At 33.0% G+C, this 22385-nt stretch overlaps 1 protein-coding gene across 2 annotated transcripts; it reads left to right on the top strand.

Moving 5' to 3' along the window:
* The first annotated feature begins 7899 nt into the window (after positions 1-7899).
* LOC127700661 (uncharacterized) lies at positions 7900-21529 on the top strand. Of its 2 annotated transcripts, none has more exons than XM_052204227.1 (11): positions 7900-7989; positions 9248-9571; positions 10591-10851; positions 11312-11611; positions 12808-12900; positions 14482-14521; positions 16562-16597; positions 16873-16994; positions 17416-17604; positions 17975-18085; positions 19101-21529. In XM_052204227.1, the coding sequence occupies exons 1-11, from the start codon at positions 7932-7934 to the stop codon at positions 20156-20158; spliced, it is 2592 nt and encodes an 863-aa protein (XP_052060187.1). In that variant the 5' UTR covers positions 7900-7931; the 3' UTR covers positions 20159-21529. The 2 variants fall into 2 exon arrangements, with proteins under 2 accessions (XP_052060187.1, XP_052060186.1); XM_052204226.1 differs by having other exon boundaries at positions 17413-17604.
* The last annotated feature ends 856 nt before the right edge of the window (positions 21530-22385 follow it).

Genomic DNA, 22385 nt, shown 5'->3' with positions numbered 1-22385 from the left:
TTACTACTTCTTACACATAACGAACTACATTCCAAACTCATCCACCATGGCCGTTTTTTAATTTTTTCGCGGTGAAATTCGTATGACGTCATAGTCCGAATCCGAAAAATTCTATTATACGAAAATGCGGGAAAATATGTTGAATTTGTATAAATTTTAGATCAAAAACTCTATTTTATGCTTATTTAATGTTACAAGTTTCACATATTTTTGCCGTTTTCTCTATGTTGGTTTCATACTTTATAGATTTAATATTGATAACCTTATTAGTAATGTGGATTTTAATGGCTAGCATTCATCATTTTATCATAAAAAAAACTTCCTATTTAAAAGATATTTTAAACACGGTTGTATAAAACTACTTTTAAAAGCGCCTTTTGCAGTTGCCTTCAACTTTGTGCACGCCGTCTTTGTATAAGTCACTGTACGGTCTTCAACATTGTGAAAAACCCATACCGTATAGTTAGCCGTATAAATGGCCCCATCGTGAAAAATGTGAAACAATCCAAACAAGAAAACCAACGACCTAATATCAAAAATAAACATAACAGACACGAAACAATGATAACCACTGAATAACGGGCTCCTTATTTGGGACAGGCACACACAGAAAGCCCCACAAAAAATAACATAAAAACAATAGACATGCACAAAGCACCGATATTAGAGCAGTTATACGGAAAGCCAGTTAAAAACCAATTACAACTAATTGATAAATATGTTCTCACAGACGTGAGACATTATATAACTGACACATAGCTGAGAGGGTGATAGAGCAGATTGTTACCCCGAGAAAACATTGTCAACTGAGGCGAAGCCAAGTGGTAACAATCTGCTCTATCACCCTGAGGCTCTCAGATATGTGTTATTAATTTATTATACTGAATGTTCTGTTATTACTGTCTCTTAAATTTCAAATTCAAAGTAATCATGGCAATAAACTATGTCGTCTTGTACATAACAATCATCCGTATAATAAAGCGCACACTTGAGCAAGCGTACGCGTCTCCGTGAAGGGTAATAGAGTATTTGCCATGGATAGAGTACACATCCAAAAACAAAGCCAATGCTACAACCGATAAAAATAATATTTTATAATTTCACAACGGTGTTAAATTTATAACCTTTGAGAATACGTTTATTCAAAGGATCAATGAGTTCACATGAATCGTAGCTAAATTACCGGGCTATATTACCAACATAAATGAACGTAAAAATGTGGATGTGATATCCCGTTTTTAAAGAATGTTACAGGTGCAGCCAAATTCGAAAACATATTTAATTGTAGAAATGGTAAAAGTTAATTGTCATTTAAAGGCAATAATTTAACAACGGAATTCTGATGAAAATTTCTATCGTGTTTGACTTGCATGTACGTATTGTCGTGTTGATCATTTTTTTTTTGTGTCTAAGGTTTCTTTCTGTCTATTGTACTTTCTAAGGTTATAGCCAAAAACGCTAAAAATGGTAAAAACCATCATATGCATGAGGACAATAACTTTCATCAGGAGTCCACTGCCAATTTCACTTCTGTTTGACTTATTTGTAGATCGTGCCAAACATAAAGAATATATAATAATGGAGTCCTAAAATATGGGGAAATGGGAAAGCTAAATAAAGAATAGAGAAAATCATATAAAAAATAAATAATACAGAAATTAAGGACCCCATCCAGACCCTCTTTAAAGAGTCTCAAGCTTCCATACGGTATATCTAAATCGACCCGAAACAACACAAGTTGTAAATGAACTTAAAATAGATGCTATTGAAGTTCTGTCATCAGAAACACACTATTTCTAAATGGATTATAACTATCAAAAACCACTTCAACGTACTACTGACGAGATTGCTGACTGGCAAATTCAGAAACACACAATTTCTAAATGGGTTATAATTATCAAAAACAACTTCAACGTACTACTGACTACTATCATCTCCCCCAGTGAAATAAACAAAAAATAAACAAAACGATGAACTTTAGCTATGAATGAACAATATGGATACACACACAGAAATAATGATTTTTTTTAGTGCTATAGAATTTGATATGATAGTAAATCAACCGGACTCAAGTTATTTCCTTTTTCCTTTTTCGACATTGAAATTTAGAATAATTTTAAGTAGGCCTATACATGAACGACTACACCATCTTGATATTCAGCAAATTTCAAATACATTTTTTGAACAGGAAAATGAATATCGAAAGAAAAAAAGAAAATTGTTGAATATCAAAATGGTGTAGTCTATCTTGCATGTGTTTTGTACATATATGATAATTGAAATAGAGTAATATTTAATTTTGATTGTCGAAATAGTAAAAAAAGGAAACAAATTGAGTCCGGTAGTACACTTTAAAGGGGATTTATGAATTGGATAAATTGGATGTACAAAAGAAGTGCCCACAACCAAACAACTGTCTTCTTTTCCTTTGGGATTACCAAAAAATCAAATCCCTTTATTGCAATAAACTGCAGTCATTTTTGCGTAGGCCTTATTTTTGGGGTAGCTTTATAATCGCCAGATTAGTATCATATCTTGTTTGTAATATTATACATTAGCCGTAAAACATTCGTTGTTATTGCTCCTTCTCTCGTCGTTTGTAAACGAATATCTTGCATTCAATACAAATTTGGGCTAAACATATTCGCCAAAAACGAAAAATATATGTAACTTTTGATAATACTATCATCAGATGTTTTTCTCCAGATTTACATTTTCAGTTTCGGAAGGGTAATGCTATTAAAAAATACCGTCCTGTTACTAGTTTTAGTGAAATTGTTGGCCTTTTTCAACGTTTCGTGTCGTTTCTTACATTTTTTATATGATTAATCGTAAGTTGCAAGAACAACAACGTAAGAACGTACCAACGTTAAAAAGCATTGTCGTTTAAAACCTGGTTTAATCCATAATTTTCTACATAAAGAAATGCCTATACCAAGTTAGGAATATAACAGTTGTTTTCCATTCGTTTGGTGTGTTTGAGTTTTTGATTTTGCCATTTGGTAAGGTACTTTCCGTTTTTAATTTTCCTTGGAGTTTGGTATTTTTGTTATTTTACTTTTTGATAAAGATCAACTTTCACATCGACTGTTATTTATCGCCCGTTCAGTTAATATGAAATAAATACTAACTATTATTAAATATATTAAGATTGTATTGTAAAACTTTTCGCAAGACTTTAATGATCATGGACGACAGAAGAGGGAGCGATAGATTAGATGGTTTGAGAAATGTTTTGCTGCCAATCGAAAGAATTCATCGCCCATTAAGGAGACAAAGATATAAAAAAAACCTAGGGTATTTGTCTAATGATACTAACAAATAAACTGCAGCTCGGTATAAAACACAACTATATAGACTTATAAGATTTTTATAGTTCGTTCTTATGTTGTACCGTAACACCACTGTCCCAGGTTAGGGGAGGGTTGGGATCCTGCTAACATGTTTAACCCCGCCACATTCTGTTTGTATGTGCCTGTCCCAAGTCAGGAGCCTGTGGTTGTCGTTTGTTGATGTGTTACATATTTGTTTTTCGTTCATTTTTTGTACATAAATTAGGCCGTTAGTTTTCTCGTTTGAATTGTTTTACATTTGTCATTTCGGGGCCTTTTATAGCTGACTATGCGGTATGGGCTTTGCTCATTGTTGAATGCCGTACGATGACCTATAGTTGTTAATTTCTGTGTCATTTGGTCTCTTGTGAAGAGTTGTCTCATTGGCAATCATACCACACCTTCTTTTTTATATTTATAACTCTGGTAGAGGGGGTATAATTACAATCATCTGTCCGTTCGTCTAGACAATATTTCTCAGCTGATACACAGAAAACTTATTCGACAATTTTCTGGAGTACAATATTCCTGATGATCTGTACCGTAATAGAAACTTCTATCAAACACTACTAGACTTTTTACTCACAAAGCAGGGGAGGGGGGGAGGGGGAGGAGAGAGATAGGTGGGTTGGAATATGGCTGTACATTGTATCGAAATAAATAAGGACGTGAAATTATGTACCCGAAATGTATCCGAAAAAATGAAAAAAATAATGAAGATCCCAGCATCTAAAGAGCACCAACATTTTTAAGCCGCTAGTTATGGCGATATTCAATTTGCAGATTTGTCGTTTCGAGTTGGTTGCAGCGGTTTTAGGCGTGGAATAACAAAGTAAGAGCATGCAACCTCTTCTTGTATTCACGATTATCATGATTTACAGTAGCAAATCTTTTTGCACACCTATATTACTACTTATTTAAGGTAGTCTACGATACCTTCCGTTTAACGTTTCACTGGTACTAATGTGTAAACGTTAAAGAGATTTACTGTGCCTTTGTTGTTCAAAATAGTATGAAACGTACAATGCTAGATGTCTTTAATTGCTATTTACTGACTTATCAGACAACGTGGGGATTAATGATAATAGATTTTGTACGGTTTGTTCTGATCATTTGACAAGATCCTGTATCCTGCGATATTTATGACATTGCTGTTTGATATTTTTTAAGTACAGTCACCCATGTTAAAACGTAGGACGGCTTGGTTTGTCTAAGTACGTGCAGCTTGCTTCCGTTAATGTCAGCATATATATGATTACTTTATGAAATATTGTTTTGTAAATACTTGTATTTATATCTTTTGCTCCATGATGAAGGCAACACTGTAACTTTGAGATGAAAAACAGTAACAAAAAAAAAGAAGCCGCTGTTCCCCTGCTCTTGGCTTTTTCTTGTGCATGTAGTGATTCTGTGTATTAAATTCTATTGTATTGTTTTAGATTAATATCTATTCAAGTATATAATGTTTGCAAAGTTACTATTTTTTCTTCTTACAAATTTCATACACTAAGATAACCAAATTACCTTTAAGCATATTTATCAAATTATTACTGTCTGCCTTTTACATTTTTCAGTCCTTAGTAAAGTATTGTTCTTTAAATGCAACAATTTATGGAATCAACAGGACTATTATTGTATAAAGAAGATCTAGAGCGGATAAATAAAATACAGCTAAGCATTGCATTACTGTTCCAATTAGATCTCTTCATACAGAGTACAATTGCAACAACCGTAAGAAACTTACATTGTTCAGAAAAGAAACATTTACCGTTGAAATTCCAGAAGTTTGAAAAAAGATAAATAAACCGAAGAGGGAGTCATTGTTTTAATAAATTTAATAGTTTATCTAAGAATTGGTACAAGTTACACTAGGTAGTTTGAAAACACGTGATTCTTACGTGTTATTAATGAGTTGTGGCGCAAAAGGACACATTTTTGGTGCTAACTGATTTCTCCCAAATTCTGAAGTGATTTTTGTTGATTTCAATCACAGCTTGCCTAGACTGTATAGAAGTTAGAGTGCGACTTATGGAATGGATACTTGCCTTTCATTGAAGGTCATATATTGACCTCTCGAACTTTCTTGTTGTTGCATATTGCTATCTAATTTTATTCCTATTAGTTGTTTATAATTTCACTGACAACAGCTACATGCACATACTACGTAGCCCAGCCGTTACAAAGGACGGAAAGGGTCTGAAAACGAAAGGCGAAAATTACCAAAGGGATATAAAAGTCCAATTCATGAATCTGTTTACTACTGTCTGCTTATTGCAGCTGACTGTAGTAAACAAATATTAATACATCATCATCTAACAAACAGGAAATGAAATCATTAAGACAATAGGAAAGTGATCCGCATACCAACTTAAAACGTCCTTGTAAATCGTGCAAATAAAACCACAATAACGTCCTGTGTTTGAAGTAGCATAATTCATTTCCTATACAAAAGATCAAGATGTACCAATAAATAACTACAATTGCATTAAAAATGAACTTTGGGCAGGAAACTTTTTACATGATATACTTAATAATTATATAAGAATAAGGACATGCGGTATGCTTGCCTTTTGACAAATATTCAACATAGATCAAAGTACTTGGATTTAAGCAACTATAAGACACCGTACGGCCTTAAAAAATAAGCAAACCCCAATACCATATAGAAAGCTATAAAATTAACAGAGAAAACTAACGACCTGGTTTATTTTAAACGATAAAAAAACAAATATGGCAGATAGCAACCAACAACATCCAAAAGCATGTTGTTTTGTAATGCTGTATTTTGATCTTCTGTAAAACAAAATGAATGACTAAAAGGAGATATCGGATAAACGTCAATACACAGCAACACAACAACACAAAAGATATATAGAATTTAATTTTTTCTACATATTTTGTCATGATTCAATCAAATCAGAAGAAGCTGAAGAAGGACAAAAATCACAATGACCAAAAACTCGAAAAAAACAAATATCAGCCATCAAAACCCATACAGAAAACTAGATTAAACAATCTCATTAAAGCCCTTGAGTGAAATCAGGTGCTCCGGTGAGAAAGTAGTTACTATTCCACTAATAGGTTTCGTCGTATTGTTCATGACAAGTAAACATTCGGTGATAATCCGCATCGCCATTAACGAGAAAAAGGAGGACAGTTATATCCCTAAGGCAAAACATATATGTAGTTATCTGTCACGCAGATTTTCCCCAAGGGTCAACCAAGTCACGATGGCGTACTCAAATTGTTTGTATGGATGACTTCAGCTTTACAATTAAGAGCATTTGCTTCAGTAGCTCCCTTGTCTAGGAATGCAAGCTTTGGAATAAGGTATCAACTGGGAGATATATTCTCCATACACATGCAGGTGCTGCTGGAATGTTACTACATGTACAATGTACATTGAAACGGACAATTAATAAACAATAAAACATTGAAATCATTCGTAAAGTACACTATAAACGCTCACTGTAGATTTTATTTTGTAATGTGTTTATTGTCAAAATATATATATCAATATCATATACAAAGCTTAAGGTAGTTAGTCCATATATAGCAACATCTGAAAAATACAAGACAAGTACATATAGTTGGTAGCTTTAATGAATCACTTGACAAACTTAAAAAATAGTATGAGTAACCCTAGGTAGTCAGATTGTGAGCATATCTGATCATATCTATGTAACTCAATAGTTATTTGCTTTTCATTATTCCATTAGTTGGAACAAACTTCTATGTAGTTATAAGCCGGAGAATGACACAGACCTAACTGTATCCAATGTATCCCTTTTTCAAGTGGTATTAACAAAGTCACAAAAGTTTGAATCATTTAAAGAAAGGAGAACCATCTTGGAACGTAACGTTTGGTCACACTTTGATTGCTCTTTATCTACTTATATGTATGTAAACAGGTTGGAAATTTACATTTAAAATTATACATCTAAATATAGATTAAAATGTTTGGTACATATCTAAACCGAAACCACTCGGTTATTCCAAAAAAGGGTTAGTTGGTATATAATTAGATCAATATGGCTGAATACGACAGACAAAGGGCATGTATAAATATTAAATTAAAACGTAACATGTACATAATTCTTTTGTTTCATTTTAGGAAAATAAATGAAATTATACGTTTTTTAACGTAGTTTATGTTTAGAACTTAAGAGATTTGAATATGCAAAATAAATAATACAATCATTCGATAGTGTTACAGATTTACGTATCTTCAATTTTGTTTTAAAATGTTCATTAAACAAATTTATGCCATGATATATCAACTAACATTATTAAGAAATTAACACAAGTAATTAGTGTACTCGGATGTGACATGTTAAATATTCTGCTGGTATATGAAATCTTATTTAATGGCTAAATACATATTTTCTGTAATGATTACGAAATAGTTAAAAGTATACGGTACGAGGACCTATAGTTTTTAACTTCTACGACAGTTGGTCTCTGCATGGTGGAGAGTTGTCTCAATGGCAATCATACCACATCTTCTTATTTTTATACAAAATGTAGTATTGTAACGCAGAAAACATTTGACATAAGCAAACACCTTTTAATTACAGATGTGAATATTTTTTAATCAGAATGAAGTTCTTAACCCCACTCAGTTTGTTAGTTATAACTGTATTTACTGGGTGCAAAGGTAAGTAAAAACAGATAAGAGATGAACAAAAAACAGGTAGGAGATACCGAACAAACACAAACAGGCTAAAGATATCGAACTAGAAAAACGGCAAGAGATACCGAACAAACACAAACAGGTTAAAAATATCAAACTGAGAAAAACGGCAAGAGATACCGAACAAACACAAACAGGCTAAAGATATCGAACTAGAAAAACGGCAGGAGATACCGAACAAACACAAACAGGTTAAAGATATCGAACTGAGAAAAACGGCAAGAGATACCGAACAAACACAAACAGGCTAAAGATATCGAACTAGAAAAACGGCAAGAGATACCGAACAAACACAAACAGGTTAAAAATATCAAACTGAGAAAAACGGCAAGAGATACCGAACAAACACAAACAGGTTAAAGATATCGAACTGAGAAAAACGGCAAGAGATACCGAACAAACACAAACAGGCTTAAGATATCGAACTAGAAAAACGGCAGGAGATACCGAACAAACACAAACAGGCTAAAGATATCGAACTAGAAAAACGGCAGGAGATGCTGAACAAACAATAATAGGTACGCGATACCAAACACACTAAAGTAAAATGTTAACTTTAAAGAATTAAAATCGGAGTCCAAAGGATCATTCGAGACAGTTAAACCAAGAGCAACAATAAAGATAAACGGTGGAAAAAATATACACACAACATTGAACCTAAAGGCCAACACCATGAACAAATGGAGAATTTCAGCTTCTTTGAAAGGGTAAGCATATCCAGAGACATCCGTCGTATTACTAAATAGTAAAATCTGGTAATGGATCAGACTCCGTCAAAATCGGTCAAAGGACATGGTAACCTTTTCTTGTAGACAAATTTATGACATGGATCGTTTGAATTCCATAATTCTTCGAAACAAAAATATTGTTTTCCTCGGACATACCCTCTTTTGCGAGTGGCAATCAAATTTCCCGCCATTCATCCCCGAATAATTGTTATTTTGCCACTGGACTTTAAGCAAGCAACTTTAAATCAATCAATCAACCAAGTACAAAATTTTGGAATCATATATATACTAGTATACAGATGAAAATTCACTCATTTCGAGCATTGTGCAGCAAATACTGTACATTGAAATACCAATTTAAGTGATCATTAGTATTATTGTCTGAATAAAGATGTTAATATGTATATTTTATATAACAAATATAACATTTTACTAAACTTAAGGCATACGTTTCCCTAGCGTCTAACATTAGCCCTTTTAATGTTCTTTGCCAGGTTTGCCCGAGATTCCAAAAATATTAGGATATCCATGTGAAGTACCAGTAGCAGACAGGCTTTTTTTAATGTGCTGTAAAGCGGAGAATATCTATACTTCTTCTGTCTTCTTCTTCCAAAATACGACGGATAATATCATCGCTAAAATAGATCACCCTTGTTACGTCACAACCGGACGAGGATTGATAAGCTGGAACTGTCAGACATCCGGGCATATTCGGACCTTCAGGATAAACACTACACGAAATGCAAGTCATTCAACTGGATTGTGGGGATGTGGATATTACGGTGGCAGATCTTCATTCAGTCTTACAGAAAACAAAAGTAAATATTTTGAATAGAACATTAGAACATATCAAACTATCTTTTTGATTTTCATAGATTATATATATACTGTAAATTCAGAAATTATTGCGTGCATTTATTATTGCAATTGTCAAATAATAGACACAAATGTGAGATTAATTATTGCGATTACAGGAAATACTTCATACAAATGAAGCTACAACAATCTAAAATGCGAGTTTTTATATTTCAACACATCTCGCATTACGGCAATGATAAAAACATCGCAAAAAATGTCTGAATTTAAAGTACTCTTTAATTTTAGATTTCTCAAATCGTTTTATTTCAAATTTTATAAAGAGTTTCTATATTTTTAACATTTTTTAGAACAAATTCCTTTCAGTCATTTTATATAAACCAATATTACAAGAAATATTTACCCGTTACTCATGAACTTTTCAATATAACGAACAATTAATCTTACAGCCACTGCTTGGGGACGTTTCGTCCTCGAGAGTATCAGCTTCCCAGTAGTCTGCACTTCTGTTTTGACATGAATTATCATTGATATTTTCATTCTTTGTAAATATACTGCTTATAAAATGTTGAATTATTCGAAACACTAAGGGTTTTCAGCCCAAATGCATAGATTGTTTTAGTCGTATTTGGCACAACTTTTCGAAATTTTCGATTTTTTAATTCTCTTCAACTTCGTATTTGCCTTCCAACTGTTTTTATTCGGGCGTACTATTGAGTCTTATGAAGACGAAACGCGAGTCTTGCGTACAATTTGGTTCGCCCGAGGGTATCACCAGCCCTGTAGTCGTATTTGGGACAATTTTACGCAAATAACGGTTTTTAATGCTCTTAAACTTCGTATTTGATTCGGCCTTCCAATTAGTTTGATTCGAATGTCACTGATAAGTCTAATGTAGACGAAAGCGGGTCTTGCATACCAAATTATAAGCCTGGTATCATTGATGAGATTTTTAACTCGTAAGATATTTCTTGAAAACAGCTGACATTTCTCAAAGCTGGTATATTTTCTTCCCTTTCAGTTGTGACAAGAAACAGTGGTAACCATTATGCCAAACTACACGATAACACTACATTGACTTGGATGGTCCACCATAGAGACTATAAGATCTACATGCCTGATGGACAATTACTGGAAACATCTGATTTAAAACATGCCATAGATATCAACACTTCATCAATCAGTGTTACCTTGTACAATATAGCCGAAAAGGATAATGGTACATATATTTGTGTATCAGACCAAAACAAACGAAGAGATGCTATAACACTGATTGTCGTAGGTATGTATAAATTTACTAACGATACCCCTTGGCAACAAAGCTGCTTTTACAATAGAGGTTAATATTTCACACCAGAATTCATTAATCACGATTTTACAGGCATACATGTAATAATACAAGTTACGTTTAAACAGTCTATTCATTATATTAAAGCACCTTCCTCTGAATACTAAAATATAATTTGATATTTTGATAGATCTTGGCAGATTTTAGATCAAATATAATGGAAAGTTTGTGTCACAAAATTGGGTTTTGATTATTAAACTTGTTATTATCTGAAAATCATATATGTACCGCTGTATGCGATAAGTCTAACCACATTAATAAAATGTTTAAAAACACCAAGTTAACTCAAAAGTCTAAATGGAACATACTGACTTTAGATGAGAAAGGAAAGATTATAAAACATAGTAACAGGTGATAACATCATCAATGCTCCATTATTATCAACTAATTTCAGAACCACCTTTGAGACCATCTATACTAGCTCTGAAGACAGAATTTTCGGGACACACGATGACCCTCAACTTAACCTGTCAGACAAACAGTTTATCTGCAGGACCACCATACTATGTTCCTCAGTTTAACGTATCATGGTTGTATTCTACCACAGCAAGTTACAAAGTATTCCCAGATGGAAATTTTCTGATTATCAAAGACTTTGATTGCAACTTAAAAAATTCAAGACCTGTTTTATGTTCACTGAAAGAAAGTCCTGGAGAATGGAACCCATCTGTATCAACCCATCCTCATAAGCAATGTAAGTTTGATAATGATTGCAACATTTACTCTACAATAAAATATCTTCTTATCTACAGCCAAACAGTAAAACATCTTAAAAAAAGAGTTGACTGAAGACATTTTTAATCAGTGGAGACATGTTTCATCAGATACTATGAAGACAGGTTTAACCAAATGCACTAAAGACGACATGTTTAATTAGAAACACTGAAAACATGTTTATTCAGATACACCGAAGACTAAATGTTTAATCAGATACACTGAAGCCATATTTATTTTGATACACTGAAGCCATATTTATTTTGATTCACTGAAGCCATATTAATTTTGATACACCGAAGCCATATTTATTTTGATACACTGAACACATATTTATTTTGATACACCGAAGCCATATTTATTTTGATACACTGAAGACATATTTATTTTGATACACCGAAGCCATATTTATTTTGATACACTGAAGACATATTTAATCAAATACAATGAAGGCATTTTTAATCAGGTACACTGAAGTCATGTTTTATCAGATACACTGATGACATGTGTAATCAGAAACACAGAAGACATGTTTAATCAGATAAACTGAAGTCATGTTTATTCAGATAAACTGAAGACATATTAAAAAGATACAAAGAAGACATGTTCAATCAGGTACACCGAAGACACTATTAACCAGATACACTAAAGATCAAATGTTTAAGAACCCAAATAGATAACACGTTTAAGAGCATCTTAACCATAAAGGACATAAACATAGCAGCCAACGTTGTCTCAAGTTAAATTCACTGAGGGAGTTGAAACCAAAGTTTAGTACAGTTACCTTATTTTTGACTGAAAATTAAGTCAAAACGTAATTTTCCTAATGCACATACTAAAACCGAAAGACCGGCTTCTACGAGATAGTACCATCTGGGTATAGCAGGTTACCAACAGAAGCACTGACCCTACAACATCCAAAACTCGTGTTTCTGGGATAGCCCGCGTTAGGTTCGCTTGAAAGCAAAGATTTTGGAAGCCAATACGACATGGCTTAGATAGGACAGTCAATAAAACATGACTTTAACATTTAAAACGTTTCATTAGTATAGTAAACTGAAAAAAATCTTTGAAAATGACATAACTTCTTGTTCAGAGATAATTCTTTCATTTTATGTTAAGTGAGAATCTGAATATTTATACAAAATACATAATATTTAACTTAATTTGTCACAGGTGTTTTGAGACCAAATGTAATTACAAAGTCTGATTCTAAAACCGATAAAAGTGCTCAGACTGCAGGATATGTGATAGCTGGAATATCTTTAAGTATGTATACATATTATGTAGCCACTGCAAAACACTTATTTTAAAATTTATAATAAATTAGAACCACTGCACTAAGTGAAATATGATACTTCTCCTTTCGAGAAATGTGATATTTTAAAATTTTACAACGTCGTGGATGGCTGAGCGTTTGAAATATTTGGAATTAAATCAGATACTTTAAAAATTGCACAGAATGCTTGGTAGAACTTGAATGATAATAATGATAAAAATATAATTACAATTAATTGATAAATAAGTTGTTACTGTTAAGCAGTAAAACAATTAAAAGATATGGAATCGTCTAGAGTTTAAAAACAATATATGTTATGCATTTGTATCAAGGAAGAATATTTTAACTATTAAGAATTAGAAGATGTGATATGATTGCCAATGAGACAACTCTCCACAAGAGACCAAAATGACACACAAATAAAAAAACTATAGGTCACCGTACGGCCTTCAACAATGAATAAAACCCATACCGCAGAGTCAGCTATAAAAGGCCCCGAAATGACAAATGTAAAACAATTCAAACGAAAAAAACTAACGGCCTGATTTATGTACAAAATAATGAACGAAAAACAAATATGATATACAGCAACAAACGACAACCACTGAATTTCAGGCTCCTGACTTGGGACAGGCACATACAGAATGTGGCTGGGTTAAACTAGTAAGTCCTTATGTATTAAAGAAGTGAGAACTATTTGCCAATCAAAAACCAAAGGTGTGTGAGGACAGGATTTTGTGTTGAGCCCCCCATAGTCCCTCCCAGTCATTATCATAAATCCCTGATTTTCCAATATATACCAGTTATTTGTACTATATCAATACCAATATGCCATATCTTTACCCGAATATACATTTTTACTATCAAAGTGCCACTCGAGTACATGTATATTCAGAGTAAAAATATGGCATATTGGTATTGTTATGGTACAAATAACTGATATATATTCGAAAATCGGGGATTTATGATAATGAAGAGAATGGACTATGGGGCTCAACACAGGACCCTGTCCTTACGCACCTATGGTAATAAGTCGCATTCTGAGATGCCAAAATTGAAGAAAGAGGGATGGAATTTTCGTTACGGCAAATGGAACATATCCATGGTTATCTGTGACATAGATAATCCACATCAATAAATGAAAGGGGAAACGATATTCTCTGGACATTATAATATAAACATTGTAATTTATATAGGCATATCAAAATAAAGTGAAAATGATCACCATTGCCTGCGTTACTTATTGAAATTATGCAAATTCTCAATCAGATAAATGTAACTAGTTGCAATAGCCTTAAAGTAGTAAATGCACATACTCAAAAGGCTTTCCTATTTCACAATACCAATAATTGCTAAAAAGTTATGTCAGAATTATTTTTATTTCATTACACTTGTTTCATACTGACAACCTTTAACTAGGCCATGAGCTAAAATGCTTTACCAGTTGGTCCGTTTGTACAGATGAATTCACACTGTATTTTGGTAAAAAAATTAGCAATTGGTATTGTGAAAGGACAAAGCCTTTCGAATATGTTCAATGAATGTACCATTCGTTTTAATATTTGTTTTAGGTGTTTTTGTTTTCGGTATTCTTGGCTACACTTACTTCAAGTGAGTACAATAAAATGAACTGTTTATTGCTATAGTGTTTAAGAATGTATAACAAAAACTCACCTCTCTCATCATTGGTGAAATAACTTAATTACAAAAAACCTAGTACAAAGTTAATGTTAAATATGCGTGATTGAAACATTGGATAGTCGCCAAAATCACATGGTAAATTCTAAATCACTTCAAATCTTACTGTTTTAGTTATTTTTAAAAAAAAAATGTGTTCTTGAAGGGATATCTTTCAAAGTCTATGTTATATTTATTCATACCTTTGTAGATTCGGGACAATTTAGAGCTTGACACCTATCTGTTGTTGAATAGATATAAGAAGATGTGGTAGGAGTGCCAAAGAGACAACTCACCATCCAAGTCAAAATTTATAAAAGTAAACCATTATAGGTCAAAGTACGGTCTTCAACACGGAGCCTTGGCTCACACCGAACAGCAAGCTATAAAGGGCCCCACAATTACTAGTGTAAAACCATTCAAACGGGAAAATCAACGGTCTAATCTATATAAAAAACGAGAAACGAGAAACACTTATAAACCACATCAACAAACGACAACTACTGAACATCAGATTCCTGACTTAAGACAGGTGCAAACAATTGCAGCGGGTTTAAACTTTTTAATGGTACCAAACCTTCACCCTTATCTGAAACAGTAGTGTAACATCACAACATAGAAAGACACACTATGAAATATCAATTGAAATGGCTTAACTCAATCAAAAGACATATTAACACCAGTGAACATACACTGAACAAATAAATTGATCTATGATGCAATGTAAATACAAAATAAATAAACTAAGTGAAGAATAATCAAAGTAACATGTTATACCGCTGTGAAATGTTAAACAATTTAAGAAAAACAATATGCTTGAACAAAAATATCAGCCATTTGCAATTACTTTAAACACAGGTAAATGAAATTTTTTGTTAGGTATACGTGTACAGTTCAAATGGAGAAAGGAAATATTTTTACAAAATAAATAATTTTGATGTTCATAGTACGAAGAAGTGAAAATTTAAAGTTATACCAAACACTTATCAAAGCTGGTATATAGACCAGATATAACCCTGAATAACATTAACAAAAAATCATTACAATTAGTATCAACAGGTCAAATAAACAAGAAATTACGATTTGAGAGTATTCGCAGTTACTGACAGCTAGTTAAAAGCAAAAAACAATTAATAATAAAAAAAAATCATGCATCAGAGACTAAAATCAACTAAAACACATCCCAGGGATTTAGAATTCTACGTCATGGACAGTCAAAGAAGACATGACTTGTGCAATGCCAAAAATAAATGTATCGACAGGCAGTAGGATAGTTAGGAGTTAACCTCTTTATAGATCAAAATGAACGTGGGTGTGTCTTTATACATCCCGTTTGAAAAGAATACAAATTTAGTTATGTTTTAATTTGCTGACTTTATTTTAACTTCTGGAAGACAAAACCCCAACGCACATCTACAGAAAACAAAATTAAGCCTGTTATTCAGTTGTTGGCTGCTGTCTGTCAAATTTTTTTCGTTCATTGGAATGTCAGAAATCGGGTTGATGTTTTTTTCTCGTTTGAATTGTTTCATATTTGTTAAGTTTTGGGTCTCTTATAACTGACTGTATTGTTTGGGTTTTGCTCATTATTGAAGGCCGTATGATGATCTATAGTTTCTTAAATTTACATGACTTGGACTAATGGATAGAACTTTGTCACATTGGCAATCAAACCACATCTCCTTATTTTATGATAAAAAGTCAAAGAATTCCTCAAATTCCTGACAGCAAGCTCATGCGATATATTCCATTGATCATTCATATGGACTGCTTGTCTTAATTAAGATAATCCAATGTTTATCCTTCCTTTCTCATTAACTCTATTTAGTCTGAAAAAGTTATCGAGCCAGTGGCACCATTTATACTGTGTTGCCTATGACAAGAATAATCGTTTTTGATGATTTGTATGATAAAGATGACGGGATTGTTTTCCAACCAAGGACACTAAAATATAAAATGAAACTTATTTTACAGGATATACCGGCGAAGAAGAGACCATGGACAGAGCACGTGAGTTAAAAAACATATTTGAATTTCTAATTTCTTCTTCATACATTAAATTCTTCACTACCCTCATGTTAATATATTCACCAATCGAGCACGAACAATTTATGTTACTTTCATTTGTGAACTCTTATGAATTCATTATATACTTTAATGGCATGTTCTATAGCTTTTGCTTTCTATATTATCCAAATTAAACTAAAAAAAAATACCATTTTCCTTTTATCAAAATTCAAGAATGAACAATATATTAAATTTTAAGCCGTATAATTAAATTTCAGATGTTATGTTGTACGTAGCTGTTGTTGTGACCAATGTGATGTTTTACTAGAATGTTGTGAAGAAGTTACGGAGAGTTGTCAAGAGAGTTGCAAAGATAAATGCTGTAAAATGTGCAAGAAAGGTAATCTTACATGTCGTTTTTAACAATTTTATAGTAACGCTGTCTTTATCTTATGATTTTTCCATTTGCTGAATTTTGGTAACGATTTTATGAAATTTTGTCATCCCAGTCTTAAATTCAGTACAGTTTTACTTACAAATAAGGGTTGCTAGAATTTCTTAATTCAAGGAGTGATGTTTGTCAAATTAAGTGGAATAAAAATAATCGCTTATTCCATTACTCGAGAATAAACTGACCCACCAGAAAAGAGCAAACGACGAATTCAAATCGATCATCTCCATACACTATCTAGTCGGAATCTTGACAAATCAATAATCCAAGCCAACAAACATTTCAATACTGCATATATACCATGAAATGACTGGTTATTGGAAAAGAAATATCTGTTGTTAGTTTACAAGATTTGTCTATTCTATAGCAGACAGCGACGACGAACCCCTTGATTTAGAAATCCCTGGCAGACTGCGAAGAACAAGACGTACAACTGAAGACGATCTACAGAATATCCTTAACCTCTACAGTGTCCAAGACACACCCACTGTGACCCCACAACAACAGAGAAGGGTGACCTTTTCTACAGATAACCAGGGCGCTGTTACAAATGATATTGGTAAGGAAATCATTTACACTACTATGGTTAAAATAGCTATCATTGTTTGGAATTTGTTTTAAAATGATATTCTTCTGAGGAGAAATAGTAATAACACTGAAGAATATAATTGCCAGAAATATTTATTTATAAAGTGTCTCACTTAATTTAGAATATATTCATACATTTGCAAAGGTCTGGATGGGTTTGAGAATGATGGATAAAAAGTTCAGAATAACGGCAAAAAGTGAAGAAAAAGAGAAAAAAAGCAGGCAAAATAAATTAAGAATAGAGAAAATGGTAGAAAAATAAAGAATAAAGAAATGAAGGACCCCCATCCAGACCCTCATATGACAATTTAATTGATCAATATAATGTTTTTTTTTGGCAGATATTTTATCTGGTGCCACAGGAACAAATGAAGTCGTCCTTAATGAATCCATACCAACGAATTCTGCAAGTGGAGTAAATCAACCAGCCTTAGTTATCGAACTGGAAACATGTAAGTGTGTCGGTTTTAAACATTGTAGATTGTATAATAGAAATGAAGAAAATCCGTTAACATTTTTTATCATGGTGAAATATTATACAAGATATATGTGAATCTCCAACCACATGATAAACTTTCAATCTTCAAGATACATTTAACTCATTCGACCCAAAGAGATTTCTGGAAAATCAGGCATTTTCGAAAATTTGCAAACTTATGCAAATTATATGCAAATTAGTAGACTCTTCATGCTGTAACTGATGCTGATCTATTAAACTATGTATTGAGATTTGGAGGCGGATGGCATGGGTGGGTGGTGGGGTGCGAAATTGTATATTTTCTGGTGGGTTTGAACCCATCCCTACTGAAAAATTGTCATTTTCAGACTATTTTTCGATTTTAATACGACCTTGAGAGGTGAACATTGACTAAACTGTGTTTCTTTGTCATTCAAGTATTACCTTACAGTTACAGCAGTCTATCCATACTGACTGGAAGTAAATGTGACTTGAGAATCTTGCTGGGGAATTATTATTGGCTAGCCAAGTATGCCTAAATGTCCGTTTTTACCGATTTCTGACAAAACGGTGACATAGATTTTACAGACCAGATTTCTGTTGGCCATATTATACCTCCTTGTGTTCCTGTACCATCTATGCATGTATTTATGATAATAGTTAATACCTACAGCCCATACAAGTAACGTAGAAAGGCCATTAAAGTTGCCATATTTTCATAATCATACATCTGAGAAGAGTTTATGGACCATGAATTGCACGGTTGAAGTCCCTGCTGTAAAGACAGCTGAGCTGTGGCAGTTCTAAAAAACTATGGAGGGTCATACAGGCCATCACAGAATGGTGGTCGCCATCTCGACTAACAGGCGGGATTGGGGGCGAAGGGGTTAAAAAAATACGTACATTTCGTTAGAAGAACATCGGTTCAGATTGTATAAATATATGCAAAAAAATAGTCTTTTTTTAAAATCTAACGAATTTCATTCAAGTTTTATCTTTTTTTTATATAGGTCTTAAGCAATTGAGTAGATTAGTAAGTACTACTGAAAACCAAGTACAAGTTCGAAGATCACATATTATTGAGGACATGCTGAATATCTACACAGATGCTAATGTAGTGAGTTCCCGTTTACACGTCAAATTGATAGGAGAAGGCGGATCAGACTGGGGAGGAGTCAGTCGTGACGTATTTACAACGTTTTGGAATGCCACATCGTCTGCTTTTTTTCAGGGAGATTCTGTTCATGTTCCATACCTTCCCCTTGTCAACATGGAGAATGAAAACAAATTTCTTCTGCTGGGTAGAATTTTAACGCACAGTACAGCAATACTTGGCTTCCTACCCATTCAAATAAGTACTAGTGTGCTAATGGTAATGGTTTATAACACCACTGAAATAGAGGAACACGCTTTAGTTGAAGATTTCCTGTTGTACCTTGACACGAAAGATCGAAAGTTGGTTAAAGAAGCCATTGATGATTTTTCCAAACTTTCTGAAAACCAAGTAAGAGATCTACAAGAATTGTTCTTTCGATATGAAATGGGTTGCATGCTCAGGCCTGATTCTTTCAGAAGTCATCTTCTCAAAATAGCTCGTAATGAACTCTGCGTAAAACCAAGGGCTTTGTGCGAGAAAATGAGACAAGGAATACCGGAAGACCACTTTGACCGATTTTGGTGCCACCTTACGGTTGATCATATTGATCTTTTGCACGCGAGACTTAAACCTTCAGCTGAAAAAATCCTGAACTGTCTGAAACCTGTAGTTCCATTTGGGGATTTAACAAGGCGACGACGAAGGGTTTACGAATTCTTTCAAGAATTTATTGAAAAGTTAGGGGATGAAGATTTACTGTTACTACTTCAGCTGATAACCGGACAGAGCTGTGTGCCAAAAAGAACAATTCAAGTTGAATTTTCTGAACTAGGTGGGGTTCAAAGAAGACCCGTTTTCCATACGTGTAGTTACATGGTCGAGCTGCCAGATACATACACAAGCTTTAAAGACTTTGAAAAAGAAATGAACAACATTATGAATTCAGACATATTACAGTTTGACATGGCATAAACCTTTTTCTCTGTGATATTATTTTGTTCTACATGTATTTGAATACATTTATATACATACATATATAGATATATATAAGTCTAAATTGAAAACATCGTTCAAACCTATGATTGCGTTGGATAAAAACCGCAATTTTTATACGTGTGCATGCAAAACAAATTTCTTAGTAGAGGGGTCTAAATACAGCACAAACAACATTTTCCAATAGACCAAAAAAGTGAAAAAGTATATTTAAACAAAACGCATTTGACTAACAGGTCGAACAACGGATGTTCTTAAACCCTGCTGACTGCCATTGGTGATTGCCAAATAAACGGATCACAAGATGTAACAAAATGGATCTTAATTATAATTTAATGTATTTTAATTATAATTTAGATACATTAAATTATAATTTAGTACCAAACAGAAAACAATAAACTTCCGGAATAGATGGTATACCGCAAACATGAGGTGCAAAAATTTGTACATATATATATATATATAGATCACAATAAACCAATAACAATTACTACAACGATATATTCCTTTGAGAAAGAAGGAATGTTGAATACACGTCTGATGTTTGTGTCGAATTTTCTGATAATGGGGTGAATTCTTTGCAAGAAAGACGGGACTGTGCAATGCAGATTATGTTGGAATTTGAATTTGTAAAAAAAGTAGATGTGAGATATATACACATAACATTTAGACAGAAACCCTTCGAAATGGTCCTTTCATCATATTTTGAACTTAATCCCATTCAAAATTGTTTTTGAAGTTAAATTTGTCAAATTCGCACGTGATGTATTATTCACCATGTGTAAGGTTTTGTTATATTTGTCTGTGTTGTTTCTATCGTTTGTGATCGTGTTGTTACTTTGTCCTAGCTGCGGAACCGTAACTCTTAAGGTCCTTATTATATTTTTTTTATTTTGCGGACCATAGATTATAGGCAAATTGTGAAAAATATCAAAAGGACCTAAGAGCTACTGTTCTGTAGCTAACTTTGTCCTATAGAATACCGTTATTTTTCTTTCAAACATCAACATACGGTAGTATTTGAAAATTAAATGTGTTGGTTTATAATCTAGTAAAGGACTAAGTCGTGTAACACCTACTAGTCCACCTTAATATGATACTAAATCGTTGAATATGATTTCTTATTAACACTACTTACATTCATGCTTATCCTTATGGAGCACGCGAGTATATAATTTTTGGTTTTGACGTTTATCAATCTTTAAAATTATGTGTAGTGTTTTGTGACTTTCTTTGTTTTTTACTATAATGAATTGTATATAGACAAGTCTATTTGATCTTATAAATTGTAATAAGATATACTTGTTACGTTACACTGTTGAATTTTGAAAATAGAATTATTTTTTTATATTTGTTCTCTATGACCTGTTACAATAAGTCATACAGCAGTCAATTATCATGGTTTGTATAACAGAGGCGAAGAATCCTAGGTGACATTGAAAACTCACAAGTCGAAGATTAACCGACAACCTCATGGCAAATATGGAAAGACTATGAGAAGAAAATCAGACTGAGCAACACTAACCTCACTACCAACTGGGGGCAACCTCGTGTGTTCCGGAAGGGTAAGCAGATCCTGCTTCGAGTTTTAAGTTTACGAACATGAGTAAAAATGGTAAAGTCATCAGTGTTTTGCAGTATAGGATTAACTAAAATATCCCATTTACACAGGAACAATAGACCATATCAATTTTTTATATATTTATTTTGAAAACGACCTAAGTATCTGTGTTAAAAGAGAGGCGAAAGATACCAAAGGGATATTCAAACTCATTAGTCGAAAACAAACTGACAATGTCATGTAATAAAACGACCAAAAGACAAACAACAGTCCACAAAACAAAACATAACATAGAAAACTAAGACTGAGCAACACGAAAATAACCAAAAACCGGGGGTGATCTCAGGTGCTCTGAAAGGGTAATCACATCCTGCTCTACATGCTAAATGTTCTTTTTTATTTAATTAAAATTCGCTTCGTTGTATACATTGAATGAATGCTATGACAAGCCGTGAATACGGTAGTAAATATACAGCAATCAATATACTTGTACTAAAAAAAAAATGAACAAAATACCCTGAATTCTAATTCAGCTAAACTGTTTAATTTTTTAATTTTAATTTTGTATTAGGACTTAAATCAAATAAATTGGAATTCTGCGGACTGTTGTTTATGAATATGTCACATTTATAACCGTTGAAGTAA

Source organism: Mytilus californianus, unplaced genomic scaffold, assembly GCF_021869535.1.
Source record: "Mytilus californianus isolate M0D057914Y unplaced genomic scaffold, xbMytCali1.0.p SCAF_5, whole genome shotgun sequence".
Lineage (NCBI taxonomy): Eukaryota > Metazoa > Mollusca > Bivalvia > Mytilida > Mytilidae > Mytilus > Mytilus californianus.
Note: the sequence above shows the minus strand (reverse complement) of the source record. Positions and strands in the feature narration are given on the sequence as shown.

Excerpts from the sequence above, each read along its gene's own strand:
- LOC127700661 (XM_052204226.1), top strand. The coding sequence starts at position 7,932 with ATGAAGTTCTTAACCCCACTCAGTTTGTTAGTTATAACTGTATTTACT. Across the intron at positions 12,901-14,481 it reads GATAGCTGGAATATCTTTAA|GTGTTTTTGTTTTCGGTATT; the intron begins GTATGTATACAT and ends TATTTGTTTTAG. Across the intron at positions 17,605-17,974 it reads CGCTGTTACAAATGATATTG|ATATTTTATCTGGTGCCACA; the intron begins GTAAGGAAATCA and ends TTTTTTTGGCAG.